This window comes from Bos indicus x Bos taurus, chromosome 24, assembly GCF_003369695.1.
Source record: "Bos indicus x Bos taurus breed Angus x Brahman F1 hybrid chromosome 24, Bos_hybrid_MaternalHap_v2.0, whole genome shotgun sequence".
NCBI classification, from domain to species: Eukaryota; Metazoa; Chordata; class Mammalia; order Artiodactyla; family Bovidae; genus Bos; species Bos indicus x Bos taurus.
In genome coordinates, this window is record NC_040099.1 from 7367333 (window position 1) to 7394958 (window position 27626).

General features: G+C 40.0%; 1 protein-coding gene across 3 annotated transcripts in view; it reads left to right on the forward strand.

Annotated features, from left to right (window-relative positions):
* The window catches only part of RTTN (rotatin), a 118189-nt gene that overhangs the window by 24762 nt on the left and 65801 nt on the right, over positions 1 to 27626 (forward strand). For all 3 annotated transcript variants that reach the window (XM_027525761.1, XM_027525763.1, XM_027525762.1), the window contains exons 12-26: positions 1656 to 1868; positions 3381 to 3493; positions 5279 to 5405; positions 7186 to 7311; positions 7816 to 7932; positions 8762 to 8901; positions 12663 to 12834; positions 14428 to 14527; positions 16483 to 16571; positions 17151 to 17268; positions 18854 to 18950; positions 19579 to 19647; positions 21758 to 21946; positions 22530 to 22769; positions 25016 to 25160. In XM_027525761.1, the coding sequence (XP_027381562.1) occupies positions 1656 to 1868; positions 3381 to 3493; positions 5279 to 5405; positions 7186 to 7311; positions 7816 to 7932; positions 8762 to 8901; positions 12663 to 12834; positions 14428 to 14527; positions 16483 to 16571; positions 17151 to 17268; positions 18854 to 18950; positions 19579 to 19647; positions 21758 to 21946; positions 22530 to 22769; positions 25016 to 25160 (2055 nt within the window). The remainder of the gene's footprint in view (positions 1 to 1655; positions 1869 to 3380; positions 3494 to 5278; positions 5406 to 7185; positions 7312 to 7815; positions 7933 to 8761; positions 8902 to 12662; positions 12835 to 14427; positions 14528 to 16482; positions 16572 to 17150; positions 17269 to 18853; positions 18951 to 19578; positions 19648 to 21757; positions 21947 to 22529; positions 22770 to 25015; positions 25161 to 27626) is intronic.

Here is a 27626-nt window from a genome sequence, read left to right on the forward strand (position 1 = left end):
GCCCCGCGCTAGCTCCACTGGCCTGCTTGCTGCCAAAGATGCTCCATGTCTGAGCCTTTATACTTGCTGTTCCCTGCGCTGTGACTGCTTTTGCCTCAGATGTCCACGTGGCTCCTGACTCCCAGGTCTCCACTTACATGTTGCCTTGTCAGAGTCCTTCCTCTGCGCCCCCTCCTGTCGCTCCTTGGTCCCTGTCCATCTTTCCTGTCTCCTGTTTTTAGAATTTTCTCAGCACTCCCAGCCGTACCTGACAAGTGTGGCTTACTCTTTGCTTTCTCCGCTGGAATGTTAACTTTGTGAGGGCAGAGGTTCTGTCTCTTCCCCTGTGTCCCTAGGAGCTGAAATGGTGCCCGCACACAGTGGGGGCTCAAGGAGCGTTAGCCAAGGGAGCAAATAATTAGTCAAGAGGTAATTTAGTTTCTTTCTCTTTCCATTAGGAGTGTTCTTCACAGAATAAGAGAAATTTCTCTTGACTTTGTAATGGCTGCTATCTTAATAGTTTTTTTTTTTTTCCATGCTCAGTAACATAAAATTTTGATTCCTTTAGTTTTTGACTTTCATTTGGCAACTTTATTTCATGTAAAAGCATTGTTTAGCTGATTTAGCTCTTAGGCCTTCAGACAGTTAATAATTATCCTTAAAATATGTTATCCATGAAAATATTATAACCAAACCTGCTAAAATAAAGGCAGCATAGTACTCTTGAGCTCTTCTCAAATGGTTTTCTCTGAATGTTGAGTTTTCAGTTCTTTTCATTAGTTGATGCATAGAATCCTATCACAAAGCTAGAATCATTAAAAGAAAAAATCTAATCTTAGTTTTAAATCAATTAAGTTACAAAATGGGCCCCTTTATTTTATACTAATTAAAGGTCAATTTTTTGTGAGTGTTCTAGAACTGTATTAAATATTATGTTGAATTTCTCCTTTCTCTTCTAAAACACAAAACCAAATAGAAATTAATTTCTGTTCAAATCAGTGTATAGTTATACTTGATTTATCTTTAAGCTCAGTCGTGTCTGACTCTTTGCGACCCCATGGACTGTAGCCTACCAAGTTCCTCCGTCCATGGGAGTCTCCAGGCAAGAAAACTGGAGTGGGGTGCCATTTCCTTCTCCAGGGGATCTTCCCAACACAAGGATTGAACCCAGGTCTCCCGCATGGTAGGCAGATGCTTTACCATCTGAGCCACTGGGGAAGTCCTTAATTTAGTGTTATTCAATTCAGTGTGTAGTTAATAAGCCCTGGGCTGTCTCCTCAGGGGTTTACTGCATTTTTTCCTGACCATCTGTGTGCGCCTGCACGGGATACTTAGAGAGAGAGGCCTGGTGCCTTCTCTTCAGCTCTCTTCTGTTCAGCATGAACAAAGTGTGGGCTCCGGGGAGAGGAATGCTAAGGGTTGCTGTGGGGAAGGGGAGGTATCCCGGACCCCAGGCTTTGGAAAGGAGTTGAAATTTGGACTTGGGATATTTTGGGCTTAGAAAAAACTGCATTGAACAAAAGTGTAGAGGTAAATTAAGTCTTGGGGGATAGAATTTTCTTTGGAAAAGCACGGATTTTGTGATAGAAAATTACTAAAAAGTCGAAGTGCATTAAGATTATAGTTTACTGTATTTATCTGACAATGGTTAATTTTTTTTTTTTTAATTTATCAAGGCAAGCCGCTTTTTACCGGAGCCTATGTCAGCAGCATTATTTTTTATTTCTTTGGACATGCCTGTTTCTTTGGAATATCCAAACATTCACGAAGCTGTTGTGGCCTATTTGGAACAGCTGAATTCTGAAAACTACAGTATTTATAAACGAACTGCAGAGGCTGCTTATTCAATTGAGTGTACCTGTAACTTTCTGTCTGATGTTGGGAAGGAGGTAAAAAGTTTTGTTAACGTCTCTTTAAAATTCCTTTGATAAAATGTTTAGAAAATTCAACCTATAGTTTTCAAACTGATGGACATTTAACAATTGAATTCTTTGGGGTAGGATTCATTATTACTTAATGGCCCAATTACAAGGTTAAGGATACGATTTATATAAAATAAAATGAAGATTTGATTAATGAATGGTGTATTTTCATGAGACCAGTGGTATTTTTTAAAACAATTATAATCAATATCTTTATTAGATTGAGTTCCTCTCTGAAGTGGTTTAGTGTGTGTGAACAGTGTGACAGGTGACATAAATGGAATTAGAAGGGAAAATTTAGTGCTTATTTGTAGACATATTTTTCCCTTAATATTTTATAGATCTTTATTTATATAAAGAGCTTGTTCTTTTGTTAAATAAAATTATGAACAGCATTTTAAGGTAGAAGGTCTACTTTCGGTACCCTGTTACAGTAGTAATTATGTATTTGTTATTTATCCCTTTTAGGATATTATTTAGTATGTTATCTAAATAACATAAATAAAAGTAGCACTTTCTAAATGAAAGCGTTGCTATGCTAAGTCACTTCAGTTGTGTCCAACTCTGTGCGACCCCATAGACGGCAGCCCACCAGGCTCCCCCGTCCCTGGGATTCTCCAGGCAAGAACACTGGAGTGGGTTGCCATTTCCTCCTCCAATGCATGAAAGTGAAAAGTGAAAGTGAAGTCGCTCAGTCGTGTCCGACTCTTAGCAACCCCATGGACTGCAGCCTACCAGGCTCCTCCGTCCATGGGATTTTCCAGGCAAGAGTACTGGAGTGGGGTGCCATTGCCTTCTCCAAATGAAAGCGTTAATGAGTCTTAAAATAGACATTGCTTCAATAGTTGTTTACTGTCTGAAATATCAAAATGGGTCCTGAAGATTTTGAAAAATTAGGAGCAAAATTGTTACTCCTTTTGGCCCCTACAGTGGACTTTTTGGGAACCTCATACTTTAAATTTTCCTTATTTACCAATTATTGTTTATTTTTATTTTCTTTTCCCTTCATCTTTATGCCACTGTATCTTGTTTCCTCCATGACAGAATTTTGAATTGCTGTTTAGTTGAATTATTCCTGTGGCATTTTGCATGGCTAGTTAATCACACATGTATTGATTGTACCCTGTTTTCCTAGAACCTGTCAGGATGTTAGAAGCGGGAGGTAGATCTTAAAATACACGGGTCCTGCCTTGAGCTGCAGTTAATAGGGAGACAAGGGCACAATCGAGCCGTCAAGGAACATGCCACTCAGAGGTAAATAGAATAAAGTCTCAGGTGGTGTTGAGTTGGGCATTCTCTCCACATTTTTCCTCTGAGGCTGACCTTTTCGGTCTGCTTGTGGAGATGGTTGACTTAAGCAGATGTGAACAGGCTCAGGGCCTCTGGATGATCCAGTTTCTTGAAGCTGCTTTGTTAGCTGTTGAGAATCTTACTGTGTATGACCTTGACATTTACTGTTGCATTCTGCGTCTTTTTTAGGGAGAAAAGAATCTCTCAGAGTTAGTGGAGCTGGCAGATCAAGCCTTACGTAGCTTTTCCTACCATCAGCATTTCCCCCTAATAAAGGAAATCATCTCCATTTGTTCAAAAATGTAATTATTTTTCTTAATATGATTATATTATTATATGGTGTGTGTGTGTGTGTGTAAGTTTAGGGACAATAAAATGAAACTGGCTTTCAGTCTGGTTATTTTTTCGTTTAAATTGCTATTATATGTTCTGATTTTTAAACTGTGGGTGTATAGCTGCATTAGACAGTTAAATGTTTTCTTCAGCAGTAAACTAGAAATGTCATGTTTGTAATCAACATTAATTATCCTTAGATTTTTACACTTTTTGATGTCTTTCCAAATAAGTGTTCAAATTTGTTAATATATCTTTAACATTGTAATTAATAACTTGAATTGAGGGTTTTTTAAATGTAAGTTTCATTATTCCTATCTTTTATATAGATTTTTGGAAAGCATAGTGCATTGATTAATTTATTTTGGGGACGTTGGAGCAGAGTTTGCTTTAAAACCTAGTATTTTCATTGCTTTTGGATAGAGTAAACTCCATAGTGATAAATATCCATTAAATATAGAATTTATTTTTTTATCCCTCTCCTGCTCTGTCAAGTCAGTCACCTCACATAATTATCTGGTGAGAACTACATTGAAGGTTTACTCTTACTACATATCAAGTGTACAAGACAGCATTATTAACCATGGTCCCCAGAACTTACCTGCCCTGTGTAACTGAAACCTTGTGTCCTTTGACCCACATCTCTGCATTTCATCCAGTCCCTGGCAATCACCAGTTATACATTCTGCTGCTATGAGTTGACTTTTGTAGATTCCACATATAGGTCACATCATATAGTATTTGTTTTTCTGTCTTGGCCCATGTCACTTAGCATGTCGTTCAGCTTCATCTGTATTGTCACAAGTGATAGGATTTCCTTCCTTTTCCAGGCTGAATGGTATTCCATTATGGGGCTTCACTGGTGGCTCAGTGGTAAAGAATCTGCTTGGCATTGCAGGAGACACAGGTTCAATCTCTGGGTCAGGAAGACCTCGTAGAGAAGGAAATGGAAACCCACTCCAGTATCCTTGCCTAGAGACCCCATGGATAGAGGAGCCTTGCGGGCCACAGTCCATGGGGTTGCAAAGAGCTGGACGTGACTTAGGAAGTAAACAACAGCAGTATTCCATTGTATATATTTAAACACTGATTATTTTCATGTATTGGCTATTGTGAATAATTCTAGAGTGAGCATGGGACTGCAGATATCTCTTTGAGAAACTGACGTCATTCCCTTTGGTTACATACTTAACAGTGGGACTGCTGGCTCATACAGTAGTTCTAGTTTTAGTTTTTTGAGGAACTTCCGTACTGTTTTCCATAATGGCTGTACCATTTTACATTCTAAATATAATTTTCTAAAGACTTTTTTTTGTACTCTTTAAAAGAGAGAATATTCTCTTTCTTAAAGCAAGTCATGTGCTGTTACTTCAATCGTGTCTGACTCTTTGCTACCTGCATGCACTGTAGCCCATCAGGCTCCTCTAAGCATGGGATTTCCCAGGCAAGAATACTAGAGTGGGTTGCCATTTCCTTCTCCAGGGAATCTTCCCAACCCAGGGATCGAACTCTTATCTCCCATGTCTTCTGCATTGGTAGGTGGATTCTTTTACCACTGAGCCACCTGGGAAGCCAACTTTGTTTTAAGTTTACTTAAAACAAGTAGTCTTGGCTACATATTAATTCTAGGTTGGTTAAAGAAGACCCCAGGTGGAGGAATTGGAGTGGGAAGAAATCCTGTTCACTGTGCTTTTCAGTGTCATGTTTAGTAATTTACTTGCCTTAGATGTCTTGGATGTTTACCTTCCTACCAGCTGGAAATCCGTGCAGGCCAGTCCTTTACTACAAGGAGAAAGTCAGAAGGTATTTCTGCGGATGTTGTCTCACCCTTTGCTACAAGTGAAAGTTGAAACTTACCACTGCTGTCTGGAAATTGTTAAGGTAGGTTGTTTGGTTTTTGTGGGGAGGGGAGCATTAACAGTGTATTCTTTTATTATAACACTAAAACTAAGAATTATTACCATAAAAATAGATGGTAATTATTAGTCAACTCTAAGAAATTTATATTATTGCATGCATGCTGTGTGTGTGTGTGTGTGTGTGTGTGTGTGTGTGTGTGTGCGTGCGCACTGTCATTTCAGTCGTGTCTGACTCTTTGTGACCCTATGGACCATAGCCTGCCAGGCTCCTCTGTCCTTGGGATTCTCCAGGCAAGAATACTGGAGTGGATTACTGTGCCCTCCAGGAGATCTTCTCGACCCAAGGATTGAACCCGTGTCTCTTAAGTCTCCTGCATTGGCAGGCAGGTTCTTTACCACTAGCGCCCTCCTGGGAAGCCCCCCAAAATTGTTAGTCAACTCTAAAAACTTTATACTATTAAATTCTGTAACTGCAAACTTGGTAAGTCTAGCATCTGAATTGCTTTATTAGAAGTTTTATTAAGAATTACATTTATGTTGTGTTATTTAATGATGGAAAAATTATAAGGGAAAGTTGACTTCTATCAAGTATTCAAAGTGATTTCTATGCACAGGAAAAGTTTTAGGTTATTACAGCTTAAATTTTATAGTTTCAGATCTGTTTTCTTAGTAATATTTTTCTTTTCTTTTGAAACAAATATTTCCTATATTTTTAAATTATAAAATATTTTAGGATAGAGTAGTGTTCTTGCCTGGAGAATCCCAGTGACGGGGGAGCCTGGTGGGCTGCCGTCTTTGGGGTCGCACAGAGTCAGACACGACTGAAGCGACTTAGCAGCAGCAGCAGCAGCACCAGTACATAAATATTAACTATTTTGATATTGAAAAGAACACTGTACAAAGGACAATATAGAAAAATACCTATGTTCCCATGTACTCTTGAAAATGTCCTCTTGTATTCAATACTTCTGTAAGTACTATCTAGGTATAATGTATAGGTTTTGCCATTTTTACTTATCATTTTTTTTCAGGGAAATAAAAATATTAGTTACAACTGAGGCTTCTTTCCTTTTGCCACCAATATAACCATTCTTAAAAGTTGGTGTTTATCCTTCCCATCTGTGTGTTTTACATACATGTCTCTATAAATCATATATATTATTGTTTCTGCCTTTTTAAAGTAAATAATTTCATGCTGTACACGTTTTCATGGCCTGTTCTTTTCATTTAATCTACCTCGTTCATTCATCTTAACTGCTCTTTACTTTGAATGTATTTTCTTCTATTTATAGTTAAGTATTTAGGTTTGGTCTACTTTTTACTGAAATTAAATTTTTCAGTATTTTCAATAACCGTCTGTAACTGATAGTGCATGTTTGAAAATGTCTTGATTTTATCTTACTCCTGAATGATTGATTAGCTGAGTATAGAATTGTAGATTGACTGCTATTTTTTCTTAGCACTTTTCCAATACTCGTTTGCTCTTGTTAGGCTTCTATCATTTTTGAGAAGTCTGTTGTCAGTTAAATTATAATTTCTTTGTATTTTTTTTCTCTATACCAGCTTTTAAGATCTTTTCCTTATCTCTGCTGTTCTTCAGTTTCATTGCAGTATAACTTTGTGATAGGTGTGTCATGCAAACTCAAAACTTCTCAAGAGAATCTTTATCTCCTACCAGTTAAAAGAAAAGTTTTAGTGACTTAAGTACTAAAATTGGATTTGAATTATAAAGAGAAGAAAGAGGAATCCTTTGGAAAAATCAGTGTCACTGATTTTTAAAAACTTTTTGTATTATTTTGCAGGAATGTTTAGGCATCCATAATATCAGTAAACCTGTGTCTTCCCTTTGTAATGGAATTCATTTTCTACTTCACCCAAAAGTTCTGTATGAAATCTCTGCATTTGGCATTCAAGACCCCAAAAATGAGGTATGGCATGTTAAGAGGAAGTGTCAATACAAGAGAGTAATTTCGTAGATATTCAGCTAAATCAAGGTAATATTCTAATGTAACAAGACAGTAGGATGAGAAAGTAAAAAGAAACTTGTCTTTAATGTGTGGGTTCAGTTAAATTGTTGTTAAAAAAATGTTAAAAATGAGGCTCAAAATATAGGACATCCTTGTTCTCAGAGAACTCAGATCAAACTAAGTTTTTCATGTAAGGTATAGGAATGATGCAGTAGTTATAGTAAGAGTATTTCCATAAAAAACATTTTTATTCAATGGAAAAGTGTACTTTAAAGATAAGAAGAGAAACCATTAAAGGGGGAAAAACTGGTTGAGAACAGAATGTAAGATGATGCTGTGGAAACAGGAACTGTGAAGGAAGAGCTGCTGACTGTAGCAGCTTTCCAGACTGCGCATGGAGCGTCCCAGGTACGTAAGATGACTTGGCGGCCACCTCACTGGACTGCTGTCCGTGTTGTTGGGCAGGTGAGCGCTGCAGCCAAGGCCATCCTGGTGCACCTGCTGCAGGGCCGACTGAGGGTGTCGGCGCCGACCTGGAACAAGTTCATCGAGTCCCTGTGCCCCGTCATCCCCGTGCTGCAGGTACACTGGGCTCACCCACCTGGGCCACCGTTTCTGGTCGGTGAGCGTGACTGATTGAAACGCGTGCCGTCGGGGAGACAAGAGATGCTGGGGTGCTGTGTGTCTGGGTGTGAGGTTAAGAAGTGAGGCACTGGCCTTCAGCACCGACTGTGAAAAATAGAGCTCAGCCTCATGTAAAGGCTTATAGGCAAAGCTAACCATGCTTTTCAAGCAGACTTGATAGAATGAAACTGGCTTCGTGGATTCTACCTGTTTATGTATGGATTAGCGTGATAGGTTGATTACTGAGCTCTCAGAGAGCCAGCTTTGTAAGCAGCCCTTCTGGGCTCAGGTAAAGGAGTGAGGGGCATGCAGGGCCCCCCTCCCTTGGATGGGAAGGTGGGGAAGATGGGAAAGGCCCACCCTCATGGGAGTGGTCCTTCAGAAGACAGAGCTGGGACCTCCGGCCAGCGCAAGACTGCTCCCGTCTTCCTGCAGGCGCTCCCGCTGTGTGTGCGGGGTGGGGGGTGCAGGGGGCAGCTCTGAAGATCTGCAGGGGCCCCATCCAGGGCAGCCCCACAGCTCGACTCCTGGAGAAAAATTAGCACGTGTCAGGAGGGTTGGCACATTTTGCTGAAGTTCTCCAGTATTATTTTTTAAATACAGTTGAATGCAGGCTTCTTACTTCATGTCGGTTATTTTAAGAAAAGTCCTTATTCAACTGAATTGAAAGAAATTTGTGAGTTGCCTGACAGGTCAGCAGAGTTTCTTATTCTCTCAAGGTAAAGAATCAAGCAGCATGTTATGTATACAGTCAAATCATAACTTGCCTCTTGATGAAATCTGTTAGGGCTACGCCGACACTGAAAACCCTCTGGGGAACTGCATCCTCCACCTCAGCAGAGAGAGTCCAGAGACTGATGAAGGGGTGCTCCCCTCTGCCACCCGGCTGAAGTCCATGCTGCGGCTCCTGCTGGTGAAGAAGCCCTCGTAAGTAGAGCAGGTCCTCTGAGTGTGCGAGGCCATGGGAGCGTTCTGGGAAATGAGTGAATCCGTGTGGAACCAGAGAAGGTCAGGGAGAGTGCTTCTTTTATCAGAGGGCCCCGTGAGTGGTCTTGTGGACGCTTTCCTTGGTGCCCCATCCTCCTCCAGCCTCGCCGCCAGGCCCGCCCATGTTGTGGCCCCACCGCACTCACTGCTGGTCACAGCGCTGCTGCACGCGGGGTAGAGCCGGGCACAGAAGCAGATGGCAGGAACCGTAGAGTGTTTGCACTGTCTTCTCTCTTTAGAAATTGTTAGCCTCCTGGAGTGAAACTTCTCCAGTGAAATATTTTTTCTGAAAACTAAAGTTTTTCATGAAAGTGTGGTGGACCAGTTGCCTCACATATCAGGGTCTGTTGTTGCTGTTCAGCCGCTCAGATGTGTCTGACTCTGCAACCCCATGGACTGCGTCATGCCAGGCTTCCCTGTCCATCACCAGCTCCCGGAGCTTACCAATGTGTGGATATATTTTCATCTTGTTTAGCTTGTCCTCTTACTAGGCAAACTGAAGAAGTGCCCTTTCCTCCACCATTCGTGTGTCAGTTTAACTAAAAGAGGCGGAGAGAAGGATTGTCTTTCTTCCCTCTTGGTCGGTGCAGCATGAATCTACTATTACTCTCTCGGTGTAGCAGGGGTTAGATTTTCTCTCACCAAGAAGAGAAAAAGCACTTAAATGTCCAGATGGATCAGCAGTGATGACGAGAAAGGACCAGCTGGAAAGGCTGGGGGACACAGACAGATGTTCTCTTGACGATGGGTAATTTTGTTTTCCCCTTACCTAGTTAGGATGATACAGTGGCTTCTTTGTAAACAGGCAGTCAGACGACAAAATAAGGAAGTAGATGAAATAAAGTAAAATGATAAGAGAATGGAAGGAGGAAAATAGGGACATTGTAAGAGCATGTGTATTGTGCAGAGAGGAACCTGTGGGTGATGCTGGAGCCGGTGGGGCAGATGGGGTTACTGTGCGTGTGCTCCTCGGGATTGGGCTTCTGCAAGTGCTCCCTAGTCAGTGTCTTTATTACTACTGTGCTCATTTAGTACTCCCTTCCTCAAATTTGGTGATTTAGCAAAACAGATGTTTGTTTCCGGATCGCCTTTCCTGGCCCAAAGTCTCCAGGTAAACAGAAACACTGTTCTCAGGCAGGACGTTCTAGGGGCTTAGAGATCCCCTCCCAGGAGCCACGGGTTTGGGTAAGGTAATTCTCAGTTACACACAGCTTAAAGCAGTGTAAATCAGTGTGTAATTGTTTTCATTATTTGACTAATCCTGTCTCATCTCATCAGACCATAAACTCCATTCGGCAGGAATGCTGTCCACTGGCTAATCTTTACATCCTCAGACCTTCATTGACCACCTTGGGGATAAATATGCTCAAAATATATTCGTTGAAAGAAACAAGTGTAGGGAAATAATCGGATTCTGGTGCTCTTGCTAAACCTAAGAAAATGTGAAGTTTAACTCCAGAGGAAGAGATGCCTAAATCCATGCTTGCCGTGTTCCCTGCTAGCCTTTTCCCTGGGGGTGGTGGCTGCCCCTGCACCAGTGACCCCAGACACTAATGCAGAGCATGGGCCCAAAAGAAGAACGTCATGTGGGAGACACGGCAGAGGGCAAAGGGAGCTTTGCCTGACTTCCCACACCATCTGGAGCAAATATTTGCCCTTCAAAGATGGTACCTGCTTGTAATACAGTAAATTCCTGCTTTCTGTTGATTTGGGAAGCACTTGGGAAACAACGTCAGACTTTATTTTTTTGGGCTCCAAAATCACTGCAGATGGTGATTGCAGCCATGAAATTAAAAGACACATGTATACCTGTGGCAGATTCATTTTGATATATGGCAAAACCAATACAATATTGTAAAGTTAAATAAAATAAAATTAAAAAAAAAATAAAAGACACTCCTTGGAAGAAAAGTTATGACCAACCTAGATAGCATATTGAAAAGCAGAGACATTACTTTGCCAACAAAGGTCCATCTAGTCAAGGCTATGGTTTTTCCTGTGGTCATGTATGAATGTGAGAGTTGGACTGTGAAGAAGGCTGAGCACTGAAGAATTGATGCTTTTGAATTGTGGTGTCAGAGAAGACTCTTGAGAGTCCCTTGGACTGCAAGGAAATCCAACCAGTCCATTCTGAAGGAGATCAGCCCTGGGATTTCTTTGGAAGGAATGATGCTAAAGCTGAAACTCCAGTACTTTGGCCACCTCATGCAAAGAGTTGAAAAGACTCTGATGCTGGGAGGGATTGGGGGCAGGAGGAGAAGGGGACGACAGAGGATGAGATGACTTGATGGCATCACTGACTCGATGGACGTGAGTCTGAGTGAACTCCTGGAGTTGGTGATGGACAGGGAGGCCTGGCGTGCTGCGATTCATGGGGTCGCAAAGAGAGTCGGAAACGACTGAGCGACTGAACTGAACTGAACTGGGGACCGTAGTCGGCTGTAACCTGGCAGCACACAACACAGACATGACACGGCCTGTCTGGAACTGGGCATGTAACAGAAGAGAGATTGTATCAGTCATACTTCATTACTAATTGTAACAAAGCGAGATCAGTGACGGGGACTTCAGGGTGACGGAAAACAGGCTTGCTGTTGTAGGGAGGCCTGCGCGGGTGTGCAGGTTTTAACTGTAGTCTTCCATGTGCAACCTGAAACCTGGAACTCGGATTACCGCTTAGAATGTCCCGGTGTCCATGTAGTTCGAGAACCTGTCTTAGTATCCTCCAGCTCATTGTTGCTTGTCAACTTGATGATTCTAGTTTTGCATTTCAGTTGGTGATGGACAGGGAGGCCTGGCATGCTGTGGTTCATGGGGTCGCAAAGAGTCGGACACAACTGAGCGACTGAACTGAACTCAACTAATAGTGTGCAGCAGCCAGCCTTTTCTTGAAATCTTCTGCCTTTGCACTCAACTGGCTTTAAAGCTAATCAAGTCCAGATAAAATAGAGTTTTGATGGGAGCTAGAAGTATTTGCATTTTCATATTTGAGGGGATCTATTTCACTCCGAGTATCTCACTTTAGCTATTAACATGATTACTCTCCTGGAGGTTCGACCTGTTGTCTGGACTGTGTTCTTGCGTCTGTGATAGTTTTCATGATTGAGATAGATCACTTGACATGGAGGCTGGAGTCAGGATTTTTAATTTTTAATTTGGAGTTGAGGCAGTATTGACTGTGAAGTTTGCAGTCACAGTGAGTCTGCATCTTCTCTTGTAATTATCAGTTATTCTTTATTTCTTCTGTCTATTTATAAATGTAAAATGCAGGAATAATTGTAGATATACAGTGAGTACTTTAATAGAAAAAGTAAAATGTCATTCATAATTTCAGTATAGTAGAAAATGAAAAAGTGAAAGTGTTGGTCACTCAGTCATGTCTGCTCTTTGTGACTCCATGGACTGTAGCCTGCCAGGCTCCTTTGTCAATGGAATTCTCCAGGCAAGAGTACCAGAGTGAGTATCCATTTCCTTCTCCAGGGGATCGTCCCAACCCAGGGATCAAACCTGTGTCTCCAGCACTGCAAACAGATTCTTTACCATCTAAGCCACAAAGGAAGCATAAGCATAGCTGATACTTGTGTTGATTTGTAATAATTCTTTGTGATTATGGACCTTTCTAATTTCTATACTTTTTTTTTTTAGCCGTTTATATTCAGTTTATGTTACAAAATATTGACTTAAAGACTTTGTTTCTGCAGGGTCCGGGTGCTGGCATTAAAGCTCTTAGCATCTCACCTCACAAGGGAAGAGGGGTCTGACACCAAGCGCCCTTCAATAGATGCCAGAGTTCTCTCCAGAGTTACTAATTTATTTATTGTGAAAAAACCTATTGAACTCAAATTGGATGACCGAAGAGAACTGATGATTAAGGTGCCTCTAACTTTCAAGTTTATTCATTTGTTTATAACTGTGTGATCTATTGTGTGTTACATTCTTTATTCCATTATACATCAGATAGGGAGAGAAGTGGTAGCTTCACATGTGAAGTTGAAGTTGTATCCTGGCTTTTTCTGGCTTCTGGATACATTTGTTTATTGAACAGATATTTCTTGACTGCCCACTGTATGCCAGGCATCATGTCCCTTTTCATTGAGAATATACTCTGGAAAGGCAAATTCATTTGAATAGAATCTTAAACACAGCGTAAGGCTAATCTCAAGGAAAGAAATTCTGTGATGACTCTTAAAAACAAATGTCACTGACATAAAAACTATTCTTTCTCTTCTCTTGGAAATATTCAAAAAAGAAAATATTCCTATGATAAAATTTTTCAGCCTTTTCATCACAGGAAAAGAATATAGAAGGCAAAGGCAGTTTCTCTTAAATATTACAGTGGTTCTGAGGTATTTTTGTTAATCTCTTATTCTGAATCTTTGGCTTTTCCCCTCTCTTCAGAGGTTTAGCCTTCATCTCCTGTCTGCCCAGGGCTGCACCCGAATCATGGCGGACCTGTGGGATCAGTAACAGCTCGTGTCGGTTATCTCCATTGGTTCATTCCCAGGTTTCATAGCTTCTCCTGTGGCTCAAAGTGTGCAGTCTGGCTGTTTTTATTCAAGTTTAGACCAGCCCTTGAGGCCTGTGGCAGTGCTGTAGAGCCACACTTAATACAGTGGATTTTTTAAAATGGGGAAACACGTTCAGCGTTCTCCTAACCTGAGTGTTCGGGGCCATGTCATGGCCCTGACAGGTGGTTGGAGAACCTTCCATGGACCGTACACCAGGTCCTGTTGGGGTCGTCCTGTGTACTGAGCCCCTGGTGTCGCTCCTGGCCCTGTGTGTGGTGTGGGGGAAGGAGTGGGTTCTAGAGCTCTCTTTTCTGAGTGCATGTTAGGGCAGCAGATGGCGGTGGGTGGGAGGAAGGAAGAGTGTGTTCTGAGTCCTTTTCTCTCCCCTGGTCCTGTTGTGTTTTGCGTCCTCAGACTCTCCTGGCAGGAAGCGACGTCCGGGGGCTGGTACGGGGCAGAGGCTGGTCGGAGAGCTGGGCAGCCTGCCCCAGAGAGCTCTCTGCTCCAGGGTGCTTGAGAGGGGAAGGGGAGCGGGCCAGGGGAACTCAGCTGGTGGCCCCTGGGAGCAGCAGAGAAACCCCGAGTCACATTGGGGTTGACTCACATATCTGGGGTTGCTGTTCTCAGGCTAGCAGGCTACCCCCTGGAGTGATGTTGTGCAACTCGAACATTTTCTGTGAAATTGTTAAAAGTGGCTGCTGATGGGTTGTGAACAACTTCCTGGCAAAAATGTACATTAAGAGGAGAGGCTTATTTGACATGATGACTCTTTGTTTTAGATCTTAACTCCCTCTCTGACCTAGCACATCTTTCTTCCAAATATAAATATATCGATTACTTAAATAAGTTGGCTTTTGAGCTTTTCTTTTAATGGTATGAACTATAGAATGCTGTAGAATTTTACTGGAGAATTGGAAGTAGATGAAAAAATAATTTTTTTTTTCTTTTTGGTTTTCAGTTGGAGACTGTTGAAAAGGTGTATGGAATCTTTGTCTCAGATGATATTGATCTTGTTTTGAGAAAGTCAGCCGCAGAGCAGTTAGTGGTGATTATGCAAGGTACTGTCTGAGGAACGTGCTACTGAGGATGGAATTTCAGGGTGCTGCATACAGTGGTGCCGGGGGTTGGCAAACTGGTTTGTAGGCCATTCTGATCTGTGGCCTGTGTCTCTTAACAGCCTTCAAGTTAAGGGTGATGTTTACATTTTTAACAAATGTGCAACAAAGGCCATATGTAGCCCACAAAGCCTGATATATTTACTATCTAGTTCTTTACAGAAAAAGTTTGCTGACCTCAGGTCTAGATTATCATTATTTAACCTAGGGAATGTCATTTGATATGTTGATATAATTCAAACAGTAAATTGCATCTTCCTTTCTCACTTTACCTAGTATGTGGTGTTCTGTTTGTTCCATCTTGCTTAAAGAAATAAATCAAATTGTACTTTTTGGGTAGGTAAGATAAAAATAATGTAGTGTGACTATGTATTTTCTTTAAAGGTTTATTTTTAAAAAAGAAGTAGCAGAATGTACTCTTACCTTGTTTGTAGTGTTGTTATTCTTAGTTTTTAGTTTTTTCCCATATGTGATGTGTGTAATTTATTGTTAATGTTTGAAAGAAGTACCTTTGCATTTACATAAAAGGATTTTTTTCAACTTGGAAGGTGGGATATGATGAATGTTACCATCCTGATTGGGATGAGAGAGTAACGTGGAAAGACATATTCAACATATTTGTGGTTTTAATAACAGTAATAGAAACTACAGAAAATCAGGCTCAAGCAAATGTGGAAAGCCTCCACTAAGAAATTAAAAAAAAGGTTTTAGAGAGTATTCTTTGGGTATTGTCTAGTATTTCAAAAAGAAAGCTCCTAGTTTGGCATGCACTGTATTGGAGGGTAGTGGAGCTGCCTTTTTAAAGTGGCAGTTGGAGATAGTTACAGTGACAGCTACTAATTCAATATCAACTTTATGTTTGTATGTTTTTCTTAATGAGAATATAGGGGGACAAATTAAGAAAATGTGTCTACAAGTTGTGAAATACTTATATCTAACTTAGAAGCAATGAGAGTTTTTGGTCCTAATGATGTCTCTAGTGCCTGTGTGTGTGTGTACATCTTAGTCTTTTAGGGCTGCTGTAATAGAATACCACAGACTAGGTGATTGATAAACAACAGAAATTTATTCTCACAGTTCTGGAGGCTGAAAGTCCAAGGTTACAGTGCTGTACATTCAGTGTCTGGTGAGGGCGTTTCTTGGTTCATAGTTGGCTGTCTTCCTCCTGTGTCCTCACATGGAGAAGGGGCAACAAAGCTCTCCTCTTTTTATCAGGACACTAATCTCATTCATGAAGCCTCCACCCTCGTGATTGGTGACCTCCCAGAAGCCCCACCTCTTGGAACCTCCACTTTGGAGACTGGCTTTCACACAGATGAGCTCTGTGGGGACACAGACACTCAGACCGTGCCAGTGTGTGCACACACATATCCGCACGAATATGTTTATTGGAAAAGAGTCCATGTTCTTTAGAAATATTTAGAGTATGTTACAGACCCTTTCTTTTGTATTTGCTATTAAGAGTTTGGGATTAAACAACTTGTGTTAATAGAAAAATCATGTTGCAAGTGATATTTACACATTTGCTTGTGGAGAATCTAAGCGTTTTGAGATGATGGATTTGGAAAAGAGAAGAAATGCCAATGAAAGAACCTACAATAATGTTCCATGTACAAATTAAAGGAGTCATTTGTATACTTAAAATTCTGGTACTTTTCAGAATCTGACTAGTTCATTTAATGATTCTTTTTAAAATAGTTTCTTTACATTATAGAAGACGTTCTTGTTACTTAAAAGTTCTCAAATTGTTGAGATGTGTATAAAGTAAAAAGTTTAAGCTGTCATCCTCTAATTTTCAACTATTTTTAACAGTTTGAAAGTTATGGATGTCTGTTCTGTATTTTTAAGACTATAGAAAGTGTTCTTTAATTTTTAATAACTTTTTTTTTGGTCTACAGATATTAAAATGCATGCTGTGGTGAAAAAAGTGCACCTAGTTGACAAGATAATTGAGTATTTAAGTGAATGTGTGGGTCAGGATGGTGAGGTAAGACATATTTTTACAGACTGCTGTTTTTATTAATTAAATTTGAAATGAATTCACTTGGTTTTGGATGAGTTCTTGGAGTGTCAGTCTTGAGTAACACCCACGACCTGTTCATTTTTTTTTTTAATTTCTTAGAAGTAAGGTCTCTAAAGGAAAAGTAACCTTAAAATTTATATTAGATGTATAAGCATAAGTATATACAAAACTTACTTTGAGTGGAAAACAATTCTTAATGTTTGCATTTTAGTTTCACATAATTTTGGTGAAAAAGCATGAATTTAGAATAAGATAATGTTGTATTTTGGAGCTTCCCAGGTGGCACAGCTGGAAAGAATCTGCCTGTAATGCAGGTTTGATCCCTGGGTTGGGAAGATTCCCCTGGAGGAGGAAATGGCAACCCACTCCAGTATTCTTGCCTGGAGAATCCCATGGACAGAGGAGCCTGGCGGGCTACAGTCCATGGGGTCCAAAGAGTCGGACATGACTGAGCACACAGGCACGCACACACATATGCAAAGTATATTTTATCTCATCTTAAAACTGATGACCATAGACAACTGTGTTTCCCCCGCCGGCCAGGTGGTGGAGTGTTTGGTTCAGCCGAGCCTCATGCTCCTGAGGAAGGTCCTCTGTGCCGACCCCGTCCTGCGAGAGTCTCTGTCCCAGAAGACTTCTGTCCTGACCCTGCTCTTCAGAGGTACATAAATTCTGATAGTAAGGAGCTCAGTCTTAAGCTTTAAGTGTTTATTCTTTAACTGTAGGTGACATTTACTTTCTACTTTACTAACAGAATACCAAAGTGGGTATGCTGCTAAAAGAACCCATCGCAGTGGAAAATGTTTAACACTTTTGTGGCAATTTTCTTAAAATCCTGTTTCAGAGTAGGCCTCACAGCTGGGAGGGCTGAAGCCTCTGACGGCTCCCCGCGCGGTGAGGTGGCTGTCGGGGGTGGTCAGCTCCCACCTGCAGAGCGAGGGGCTAAAGCAGCTGTCAGCACTGCCTTCTTTCCAACATCTGTTTCCTCTCTATTGTTTTATTTTGTGCCTTTAGATCTGACGCTTTGCTGCGATAACTGCTTAAATCCTTAAACTGGCCTAGAGGGTATATATATAAACCCAGTCTGTGGGGAGTGGGAACTAGACCATCCTGAATGGCTGTGAGCATCAGTGTATTATATTACATTTTATAAAGTGTGTTTTTTTTTTTTTTTAACCCCTTTCAGTTTGTTTGTAATAGAGTAACGTATTTAGATGGGAAAACTCCATGTAATTTTGTTCTCTTGTTAAATTTTTCTTGCCTTTTCTGACTGTTCTCAGTAGAGAGCTTGGTAACATTATATGCTGTTTTCTTTCCTAGAAGTGTAGGCCACTGCTTTTAAATATTCTACAAGAAATGTCTTGATCGGATGTCTTAATATGTTTAATCTTGTCAGTTATTAAGCATATTAAGAGATAAATGATACTTATGTTCAAAATATCCTTAGAATATAGTCATTTTATTTTAGCATTTTCTTGTCTTCTAATGATTCCTGCTTGCCAAGTTAATAGGACACAGTTTAAATAATATTGATAAAGCTTCTAACCAGGTAAAGTTCTAGAGACTCAGAGTGTTCGGCTTCATATATTTTGAGTAGTGTGTAAAATTTTATAATTTTTTTTATAGATTGATGTGGAAGAGTAGCAGTTATGGATCTGTAGTTTTCCTTCATCTCATTAATAATTATCTTCCTATTAACGTCATTCAGCAGAACTTAATTCCAGTTTACCATTTCTTTATGATTTTGATTTATTCAAGCAGTCAACTAATTATGAGTGCCTATTAGATTCAAAGGTGTTTTCTAAGCTAACATAATCTGTACCCTTTTTAATACTTTTTCTGTCTCATTGATGTTTCCAATCATTACTTAATTGAGTCTGAGAATAAATGATAGTATCTCTCATTAATGAATTTAGTTTCAGGGCCAAGTTAGTTTTTTACCTAGGTACTCAACAAGGAAAATTCGTTACTCAGCAGACGTTCATTGACTGCATGCAGTGTGCTAGACCAGTAGTGTCTGTATCCTCCAAATGTACTACACCAGAACCTCTGTTAACAAGCCCTGCAGAGATTCGCATAGATTTGAAAGGTTGAGAGCCACTGTTTTAGTAATGTCAGTTTGTCTGGGTTAACAATGCATTTCTCTGAGAATGGCATCTCTTCTTTTAGAGTTAAGATATTTTAAATTTGAGGTTCATTCTTTTTTGAGGTGAAAATATAAAGTTATGCTTCTTTTTATTTCTCAGTTTCCTTGATATTTCATGAAGATTGTACCATTGTGACTGAAGTTGGAGCATTGTTTTGTCTTCTGTTATTTGATGAAGTATCAAGAATGGATATGTGGTGAGCTATAAGAGTTTTAAACGAATTTTGCTCTGAAATATCTAAGGTTTCTGATGCAGTCTTGCAGCAATACATGGAAATTTCTGACTTAGGAAGCTTATGCTTTCCATGGTAGAAATATGTGGTATGATATTTGGTTTGAGTAAGCAGTATTAAAAAGCACATTGGCTCAAAAAGTCACCCAGAACTTTACTTTTGAACATCACTAAGTACAAAATTTAATAATTACTATAGTAAATTCTATCATAAATGCATTTTTAAGTATATACTCTCAATTTTGTGTTTTTTGTTCTTGAATATTTAATTTTAAAAACCTTGGGGAAGATGTTTAGGATGGTAGCATCTGATCTTGAGCAGGATTACTGGGAGGGAGACATGGAGGCCACCTGCCAGGATAGCACTTGCATTGTCTGAGTCATTTCTTATATGGACTTCTTAAAGAAAAGCACTGTTTGCTCTTTATAAGTAGGTTGGGGACGGCGCCGTGTTGTAACTGGACTGAATGACGGAATCAGGTGCAGCTCTGCATCTGAGCGTTGGTCGAGGAGGGGAAGCGGGTCTTGTTTGTTCAGCATGACGACGATCCACTCAGTTGTCTCTTTGCTTTTCTGTTTCTGCTGTGAAATAGGTCTGATAGTCCTTCCTGCACACCATCTTCACCATCAGTCTTCAGTCTGCCTGTTTCAGTTTCTAGAAGGTAAAAAATTTCTTCCTTCGATTTTCTCGAAGGTAAAATACTGGTACTGAAAGGGAAATAAGAATCTATGGTTTGTTAAAGTTTCACCTAGCTTTTCCTCACATGCCTTGTAGCGCTTTCACATCTCCTTCGTAAGGGGGCTTCTGAGGGCTCAGTAGGTGTGCATCCCCCGTCACCAGATATTTGGTTTGATGCTGTTCACGACTACAGAAAGCTTGAGAGAACCACACAGTGAACACTCACGTACCCTGCGGTCTATAGTCAGCAACTGTTAAGATGTAGGTCTTGCTTCCTTCCTCCCTCTCTCCCGCTCTCTCAATACATTTATCTATTTTTATGTGATCTTTTTCCCCAACCAGTTTAAAGATAAGTTTCAGACATAATCTTACTTCCCTCCCAATTATTCCAACGTATACCTCCTTAAATTAAGATGTTATCTTATATAACCACTGTATCATGAATGGTCACATTTAAGAAAATCAAAAGTAATTCTGTAATTTGATCCAGTTTCTCTAATTATATCCAAAATATCCTTCATGGATTTTTTTTTTTAAAGCAAGATCCAATCAGGTCATGAATTACATTTGGTATTCATCTTTCTTTAGACTTTTTAAAAAGTAAATTTTTTTTTATGGAAGTGTACACAAAGTTTACAAATCACAAATTTTTCCAGATAAATACATGCATGTATCTAGCACACAGATTAAGGTACAAAATATTACTAGCATGCCGGAAACCACGTTCATGCTTCTTCCTTACCTTCCAGGGCCCACAAAGGTAATTCTACTTTCATTTCTGGTATTATACATTGTTCTTGCACTTTATAAGGTATATTCTTCTCTCCGGCTTCTTTTGTTCCACTTGGGGAGATGTGTCTGCGTCACATCGTGAAGCACTATTGGGTTTGTTTCCACTTCTGTGTGGGAGTATACAGCTGTGTAGTTTACATTCTATCACTGATGGACACTGGGTTGTTTTCTGTTTGGGGCTACTATGAATAAATGACTGCTAAGAATATTCTTGAACATATATGGATCAGAGGGTATTTACACGTTTAGCTTTAGTAGGTGCTCCTAAACAGTATTCCAGAGTGGTGCACTGGAAGCACCAGAGTGATTCACCTCCCAGCTCCAGTGTAGCAGTCCCTGCCGTTCTACACCACGTATATTAATACAACGTCCAGATCCCCACCAGGCACATCCATCATTCACCTTTGATTTCCCTATCTCAGACCTTGCGTTAACCATTTCTCTGAGGAGTCTCTGAGGAAAATTCCAATTTTTAAAATTTGTCTTTTCTTAAATTATGCAGTCTCATTTGTATATAGAGTCCTACCTTGGCCTCTTTTATTGAGATGCTTGAAGTGAAGAAGCACACTAAAGTTTCTCTTAGAAATCCTACTCAAGGGTGTTTACCTGACATTAGTTACAAATATGTGAATATTAGCAAAATTCTTCTTTTACATTTGAGATGCTAGACATTGCTGTACTGCTAAACACTGTGAAATTAACTTTAAGAGATGCTGCTATTGAATATTTCTTAGATCTAAAAATATTTCTAGGTTCTCTTGGTAACACAGAGTCATTGAGTTTATTGATGATGCCACTGTGTTCTCAAGCGAAAATAGTTAAGTTGTGATTCTGTCCCTTATTGACTGCTGTGAGCACAGGCAATTCATTTGCCCTCTGTAAGTCCCATTTTGATCATGTGTAAAATGGGTATCATACTTCCATGCCAGGTAACTGAGTAAAAGGTAACATGCGTTGTTAGCACACAGTAGACATTGGTGTTTCAGTTGAACACCATGTGTGTGTCGTTCACTGTAGCCACGGGCCTTGATTTCAGGGGGTGTCAGTTCCCTCTGCAAACACCTCTAATACAACAAGGACTGTGGTAAATTCTCAGGGAATTGTTCAATCAAGTGTCTTGGGAAGTTTGGAGGAGGGCAGAAGGATAAAGCATGACAACTGCTCCAAATCGGGACCATGAGAGAGATCTTCATGTTATTGTAAAGTGGGAGGCGTAGAACTGACTCTCCTTTGTGGCTCACCATTTTGAGTAGCATTTAAGAATTTAAAAGTTTGTGATTATTTTTATTCCCTTTCTTCAGGTATCATCTACCAGTGCATGTAGTTGGCCACCATGCCGTGAGTCCTTACTCCATGGTTTTGCCGTTATCTGCTGACTCTTTGGCCTTGAAGCCGGTATCAGATATGCTGAGGATGGCTTGGAACCTGTCGTGGTATCACGGGAGTGACAATGTGTTGAAGCAAGTGAACTCCGAAGCTGAAATCCAGGAGTAAGTGTGACACATGTAGAAAAGCATTCCCATTTAATTAATTTAATTAGGCCTTATTTTTCCTTTAGATCAAGTAGCTTTTTTGCTTATGGTCATCTGCTTTTTCACTGAAGATAATAATTTTTACTTTGTTTTATAGGTTGTATATATTTATTACTTTTAAAAAACTATCACACAAAGGAATTTCAACACATTGTTCTCTGCTGTTTTAGAGATTGTATAAAGTTGGGTTAGTTAGTAGATTAATTCACTAGGAAAAGTGCTCTGGGTTAGTGTAAAAGCTTAATAAGTCTGTGTGCATTTGTCATCATTACTGTGATGGTGATGACTTCTAAATATATTGAAAATTAGTGTTTTCTTTTGCATGAAAATTATTTTATATTTCTCCAAGCAGGAAAATGTCAATATAAATGTCCTCAAGCTACTGTAAAACCCTAATATTGACAGATACACACCAGATTTTCTTTTGGCCATGAGTCACCCTTTAATTAAAAGGAAACAAAGATAAAATAGAATTTGGGGGAGCTAGTTTAAAAATAATTGTTAGCTTTTATTTAAATAGCTTCTATTGCTCTTTGTTTAGATTTTTAGATACACTGAAGTTATCCACCGAGGACACCCTTACTCTGAAGATGACCCACACACCTAGTGGACTCAAGGACTGTCTCTGCTCCATTGTTCAGGCCGCAGGCCACAGGGAAGTGAGGGCTGCCCTCACAAGGATGAGTTTTTATCTCCTAAATGACAGACTGTCTTTCAAGGGCGGCACTGGCCCCTGTGGGGTTACCCTGAAGTCCTTGTCTTGGCACACCACACTAAACAGGTCAGTGTCAGCTCCAGGTGCCGGGCCAGAGACCTGGGCTGGATCGTATTTGGGTTCCTTTCCATACATTTAAGATAAGAGCATGTGTTCTTATTGTCGGTATCGTGAGAGAGAAATGTGATTTTAGAAAGAAAAACTTAAGGATTTTTAATTATCTGTAATGCATATCCTTTCCAATGAGTCAGCTCTTCGCATGAATTGGCTGAAGTACTGGAGTTTCAGCTTTAGCATCATTCCTTCCAAAGAAATCCCAGGGCTGATCTCCTTCAGAATGAACTGGTTGGATCTCCTTGCAGTCCAAGGGACTCTCAAGAGTCTTCTCCAATACCACAGTTCAAAAGCATCAATTCTTCGGTGCTCAGCCTTCTTCACAGTCCAACTCTCACATCCATACATGACCACTGGAAAAACCATAGCCTTGACTAGATGGACTTTGTTGGCAAAGTAATGTCTCTGCTTTTGAACATGCTATCTAGGTTGGTCATAACCTTCCTTCCAAGGAGTAAGCGTCTTTTAATTTCATGGTTGCAGTCACCATCTGCAGTGATTTTGGAGCCCAAAAAAATAAAGTCTGCCACTGTTTCCACTGTTTCCCCATCTATTTCCCATGAAGTGATGGGACCGCAGATGCCATGATCTTCGTTTTCTGAATGTTGAGCTTTAAGCCAACTTTTTCACTCTCCACTTTCACTTTCATCAAGAGGTTTTTGAGTTCCTCTTCACTTTCTGCCATAAGGGTGGTGGTATCTGCATATCTGAGGTTATTGATATTTCTCCCGGCAATCTTGATTCCAGCTTGTGTTTCTTCCAGTCCAGCGTTTCTCATGATGTACTCTGCATATAAGTTAAATAAGCAGGGTGACAATATACAGCCTTGACGTACTCCTTTTCCTATTTGGAACCAGTCTGTTGTTCCATGTCCAGTTCTAACTGTTGCTTCCTGACCTGCATACACATTTCTCAAGAGGCAGATCAAGACTCTGATGCTGGGAGGGATTGGGGGCAGGAGGAGAAGGGGACGACAGGATGAGATGGCTGGATGGCGTCACTGACTCGATGGACGTGAGTCTGGGTGAACTCCAGGAGTTGGTGATGGACAGAGAGGCCTGGCATGCTGCGATTCATGGGGTCGCAGAGGGTCGGACATGACTGAGCGACTGAACTGAACTGAACTGACTGAATGCATATCTTAGAACAGCAAAAGAGAAAATTTGAACATAATTACTGCAGTTTGGAGTTACAAATAAATTGTTATAATTTTTTATAGATATTAAAGTTATTCTATTTTTAGGTCCTATCATAGGAAATCTTAGTTTATCTTACAAAAGTAAGTGATTAGGATAATATGGGGTAAACAAACTGAATGCTTATCCTGTCCATATTATAAATGAGCTGAGATATCAGGGAATTGATTAAAGCCTTAGTAACCCTGGCTGTTTTATTTGCTTTTGCCTTTGTTTTGTTCTTAATTATCTCATTGATATTTTTACTCTGAATTTCATGAAGTTGATAACCATGTGGAGGTCCTTTGATAGTTATCGGAAAACCCTGGCCTGTAAATTTAACATGTTTAACTGGTAGCAGATGGCTGCATTTGAAACAAGACTGATAAACAGCTGTTGCCAGCAATTTTACATTTCAGTCTTCATATGACTTTAGTATAAAATGTATAACTTTCTGTTAAACAGAAAGTGTGCAGTTTTCAAAATGCAAGGTTTATATGCATTTCTAAAACGTGGGTGCTCGTTTAGTGTAGCTCTCACAATTTGGATATCTAATTCGCCTTTTCCAGTGGTGTGCTGGAGCCAGCTAGGACCACCTTGTTAGGGAGCTGTTGGTTAAATTATCTGAATTTCTGCAAGTTAGTTGTTAAACACAACCACTCTTAAAAATTATATTTTGTAAACTTATAGTCAAATTATATGAAAGATAAAGGTAACAATTATGCAAAGTTATCACTTCCTAATTATTTTACAACATTTCAATGTTATCTGTGTTCTCGAAGCTGTTTATATGGATCTGCCTGTGTGATGGGAACGCTGTGTAAAGGTGAGCTGCAGGCCTCCCCCGACAGCTGGATGGTCCCGTGGTGGACGGCAGGCAGACACGGCAGGGTATTTACACTGTAGAAATCGGCAAGCACAGCAAGTCAGCCTCCGCCTCACTGCTTAGCCACTTGTTAAATACTTAACTGCCACTTATTTTGAAGAACTAGAAACCATGGTTATGGTTTTCTTTTATCGTAGGTTTTTACAAGTTCTTCCTGCTTGCACTGAAGATGAGAAGCTGTTAATAGATATCATACATTTTCTCAGTAAGTTATTGAAGGAACAAAGGAAAAATGTACCCGTAGAACTTCTAAACTGGCTTCTAGAAGTACTTCTTAGACAAGTAAGTGCTGTTAAGGAATTTGAGTTTTAGGTTTGACAGATGATATATTTTATAGAGATTATTAATACTGTGTATGGAAATACGGAAAAGTATAATTTTTGCATAGCTCGTGTTTAGCAAAGTAGTCCTGCTGCTGTAATCGATAGCTTTTAGCAATATGCCTTCCTAACGTGACTGAGTTTAAGTTAAAAGTCTATGGACTAAATGGGACCTTCAGTCTTGGTGTTTAACAAAACCTGATCTCTTTGTGAACTTTCAGCTTGCAACCATATTTTTCAGTGAGGTTCTTAGAGCGGGGAAGTTCAGATAGGCCTGTGAAGAGGCAGGGAGCCAAGCATGGAGGCAGAGGGACAATGCTGGTGAGGTTGGAAAGAATGAGTCACGCTGTTCAGGCTTTAATGTAAGTTTAGTGTAGTATTTACCCTTCCAGCCCCCACTGCTCTCTACTTTTTGTAGATGAATGTGTTTTAAGAAACCTGCCAAGAATCCAGGAAGCTAGCTTGCTTTTTATAGCTGGTCTACGTGTTTTATCTTTACAGATACTGTAGGGATTTACTTAACCTACTAAAGACAAACCTTTGCACAATCATGAAAAAAACACAGTAAAATTAGGAAAAAGGGCCTAAACTGAAACAGAAGATAGTAGACCTTATAAAACAAAAATGTTTCCTTATATGTTAATGCATTGCAAAGCTCATTTAAAGACTTGATTCTCTGTAAAAATGCAAGGTGCTCATATAATGTAAGTTAGAAATTCTAATTGAGAATGCTTTTATTATTTTTTTTTAAATTTATTTATTTTAATTAGAGGCTAATTACTTTACAATATTGTATTGGTTTTGCCATACATCTACATGAATCTGCCACAGGTGTCCACGTGTTCCCAATCCTGAATCCCCCTCCCACCTCCCTCCCCATGCCATTCCTCTGGGTCATCCCAGTGCACCAGCCCCAAGCATCCTGTATCCTGCATCAAACCTGGACTGGCAATTCATGTCTTATATGATATTATACATGTTTCAATGCCATTCTCCCAGATCATCTCCCCCCCTCCCACAGAGTCCAAAAGACTGTTCTATACATCTGTGTCTCTTTTGCTATCTCGCATACAGGGTTATCATTAACATCTTTATAAATTCCATATATATGCGTTAGTGTACTGTATTGGTGTTTTTCTTTCTGGCTTACTTCACTCTGAATAATAGGCTCCAGTTTCATCCACCTCGGTAGAACTGATTCAAATGAATTCTTTTTAATGGCTGAGTAATACTTTATTGTGTATATGTGAGAATGCTTTTAAAAGTAGTTATAAATTTAAAAGATATGTATATGAATGTTTATGCGTGTAAACCTTGTTTAGATGTGTATTGTTTTCTGCTTACTGTGCTTGGTATAACGGAGGACCGTTTGTTCACAGCTGCATCCCACATTTGCCATAGTGCCTTGCACATAGTGAGCTCCCAGTTCAGTTCAGTTCAGTCGCTCAGTCGTGTCCGACTCTTTGCGACCCCATGGACTACAGCATGCCAGGCCTCCCTGTCTATCATCAACTCCTGGAGCTTATTCAAACTCATGTCATTGAGTCAGTGATGCCATCCAGCCATCTCATCCTCTGTCATCCCCTTCTCCTGCCTTCAGTCTTTTCCAGCATCAGGGTCTTTTCAGATCTTTGCATCAGGTGGCCAAAGTATTGGAGTTTCAGCTTTAGCATCAGTCCTTCCAATGAATATTCAGGACTGATTTCTTTTAGAATGAACTGGTTTGTTCTCCTTGCAGTCCAAGGGGCTCTCAAGAGTCTTCTCCAACACCACAGTTCAAAAGCATCAATTCTTTGGCACTCAGTTTTCTTTATGGTCCAACTCTCAACATCCATACATGACCACTGGAAAAACCATAGCTTTGACTAGACGGATCTTTGTTGGCAAAGTAATGTCTCTGCTTTTTAATATTCAGAATGGTTGTCTGAAGAGGCCTTACAAATAGCTGTGAAAAGAAGAGAAGTGAAAGGCAAAGGAGAAAAGGAAAGATATACTTATTTGAGTGCAGAGTTCCAAAGAATAGCAAGTAGAGATAAGAAAGCTTTCCTCAGCTATCAATGCAAAGAAATAGAGGAAAACAATAGAATGGGAAAGACTAGAGATCTCTTCAAGAAAATTAGAGATACCAACGGAACATTTCATGCAAAGATGGGCACAATAAAGGACAGAAATGGTCGAACCTAACGGAAGCAGAAGATGAGAAGAAGAAGATGAGAGATAAGAAGAGGTGGCAAGAATACACAGAAGAACTATACAAAGAAGATCTTCATGACCCAGATAATCACAATGATGTGGTCACTCACCTAGAGCCAGACATCCTGGAATGCACAGTGAGCTTTCAGTAAACATTTATTAACTCACTAGTAAACATGTGATATTAAGGAAGCTGTGTAGTTAATTATAAGAAACACACATTACCCTCATTTCA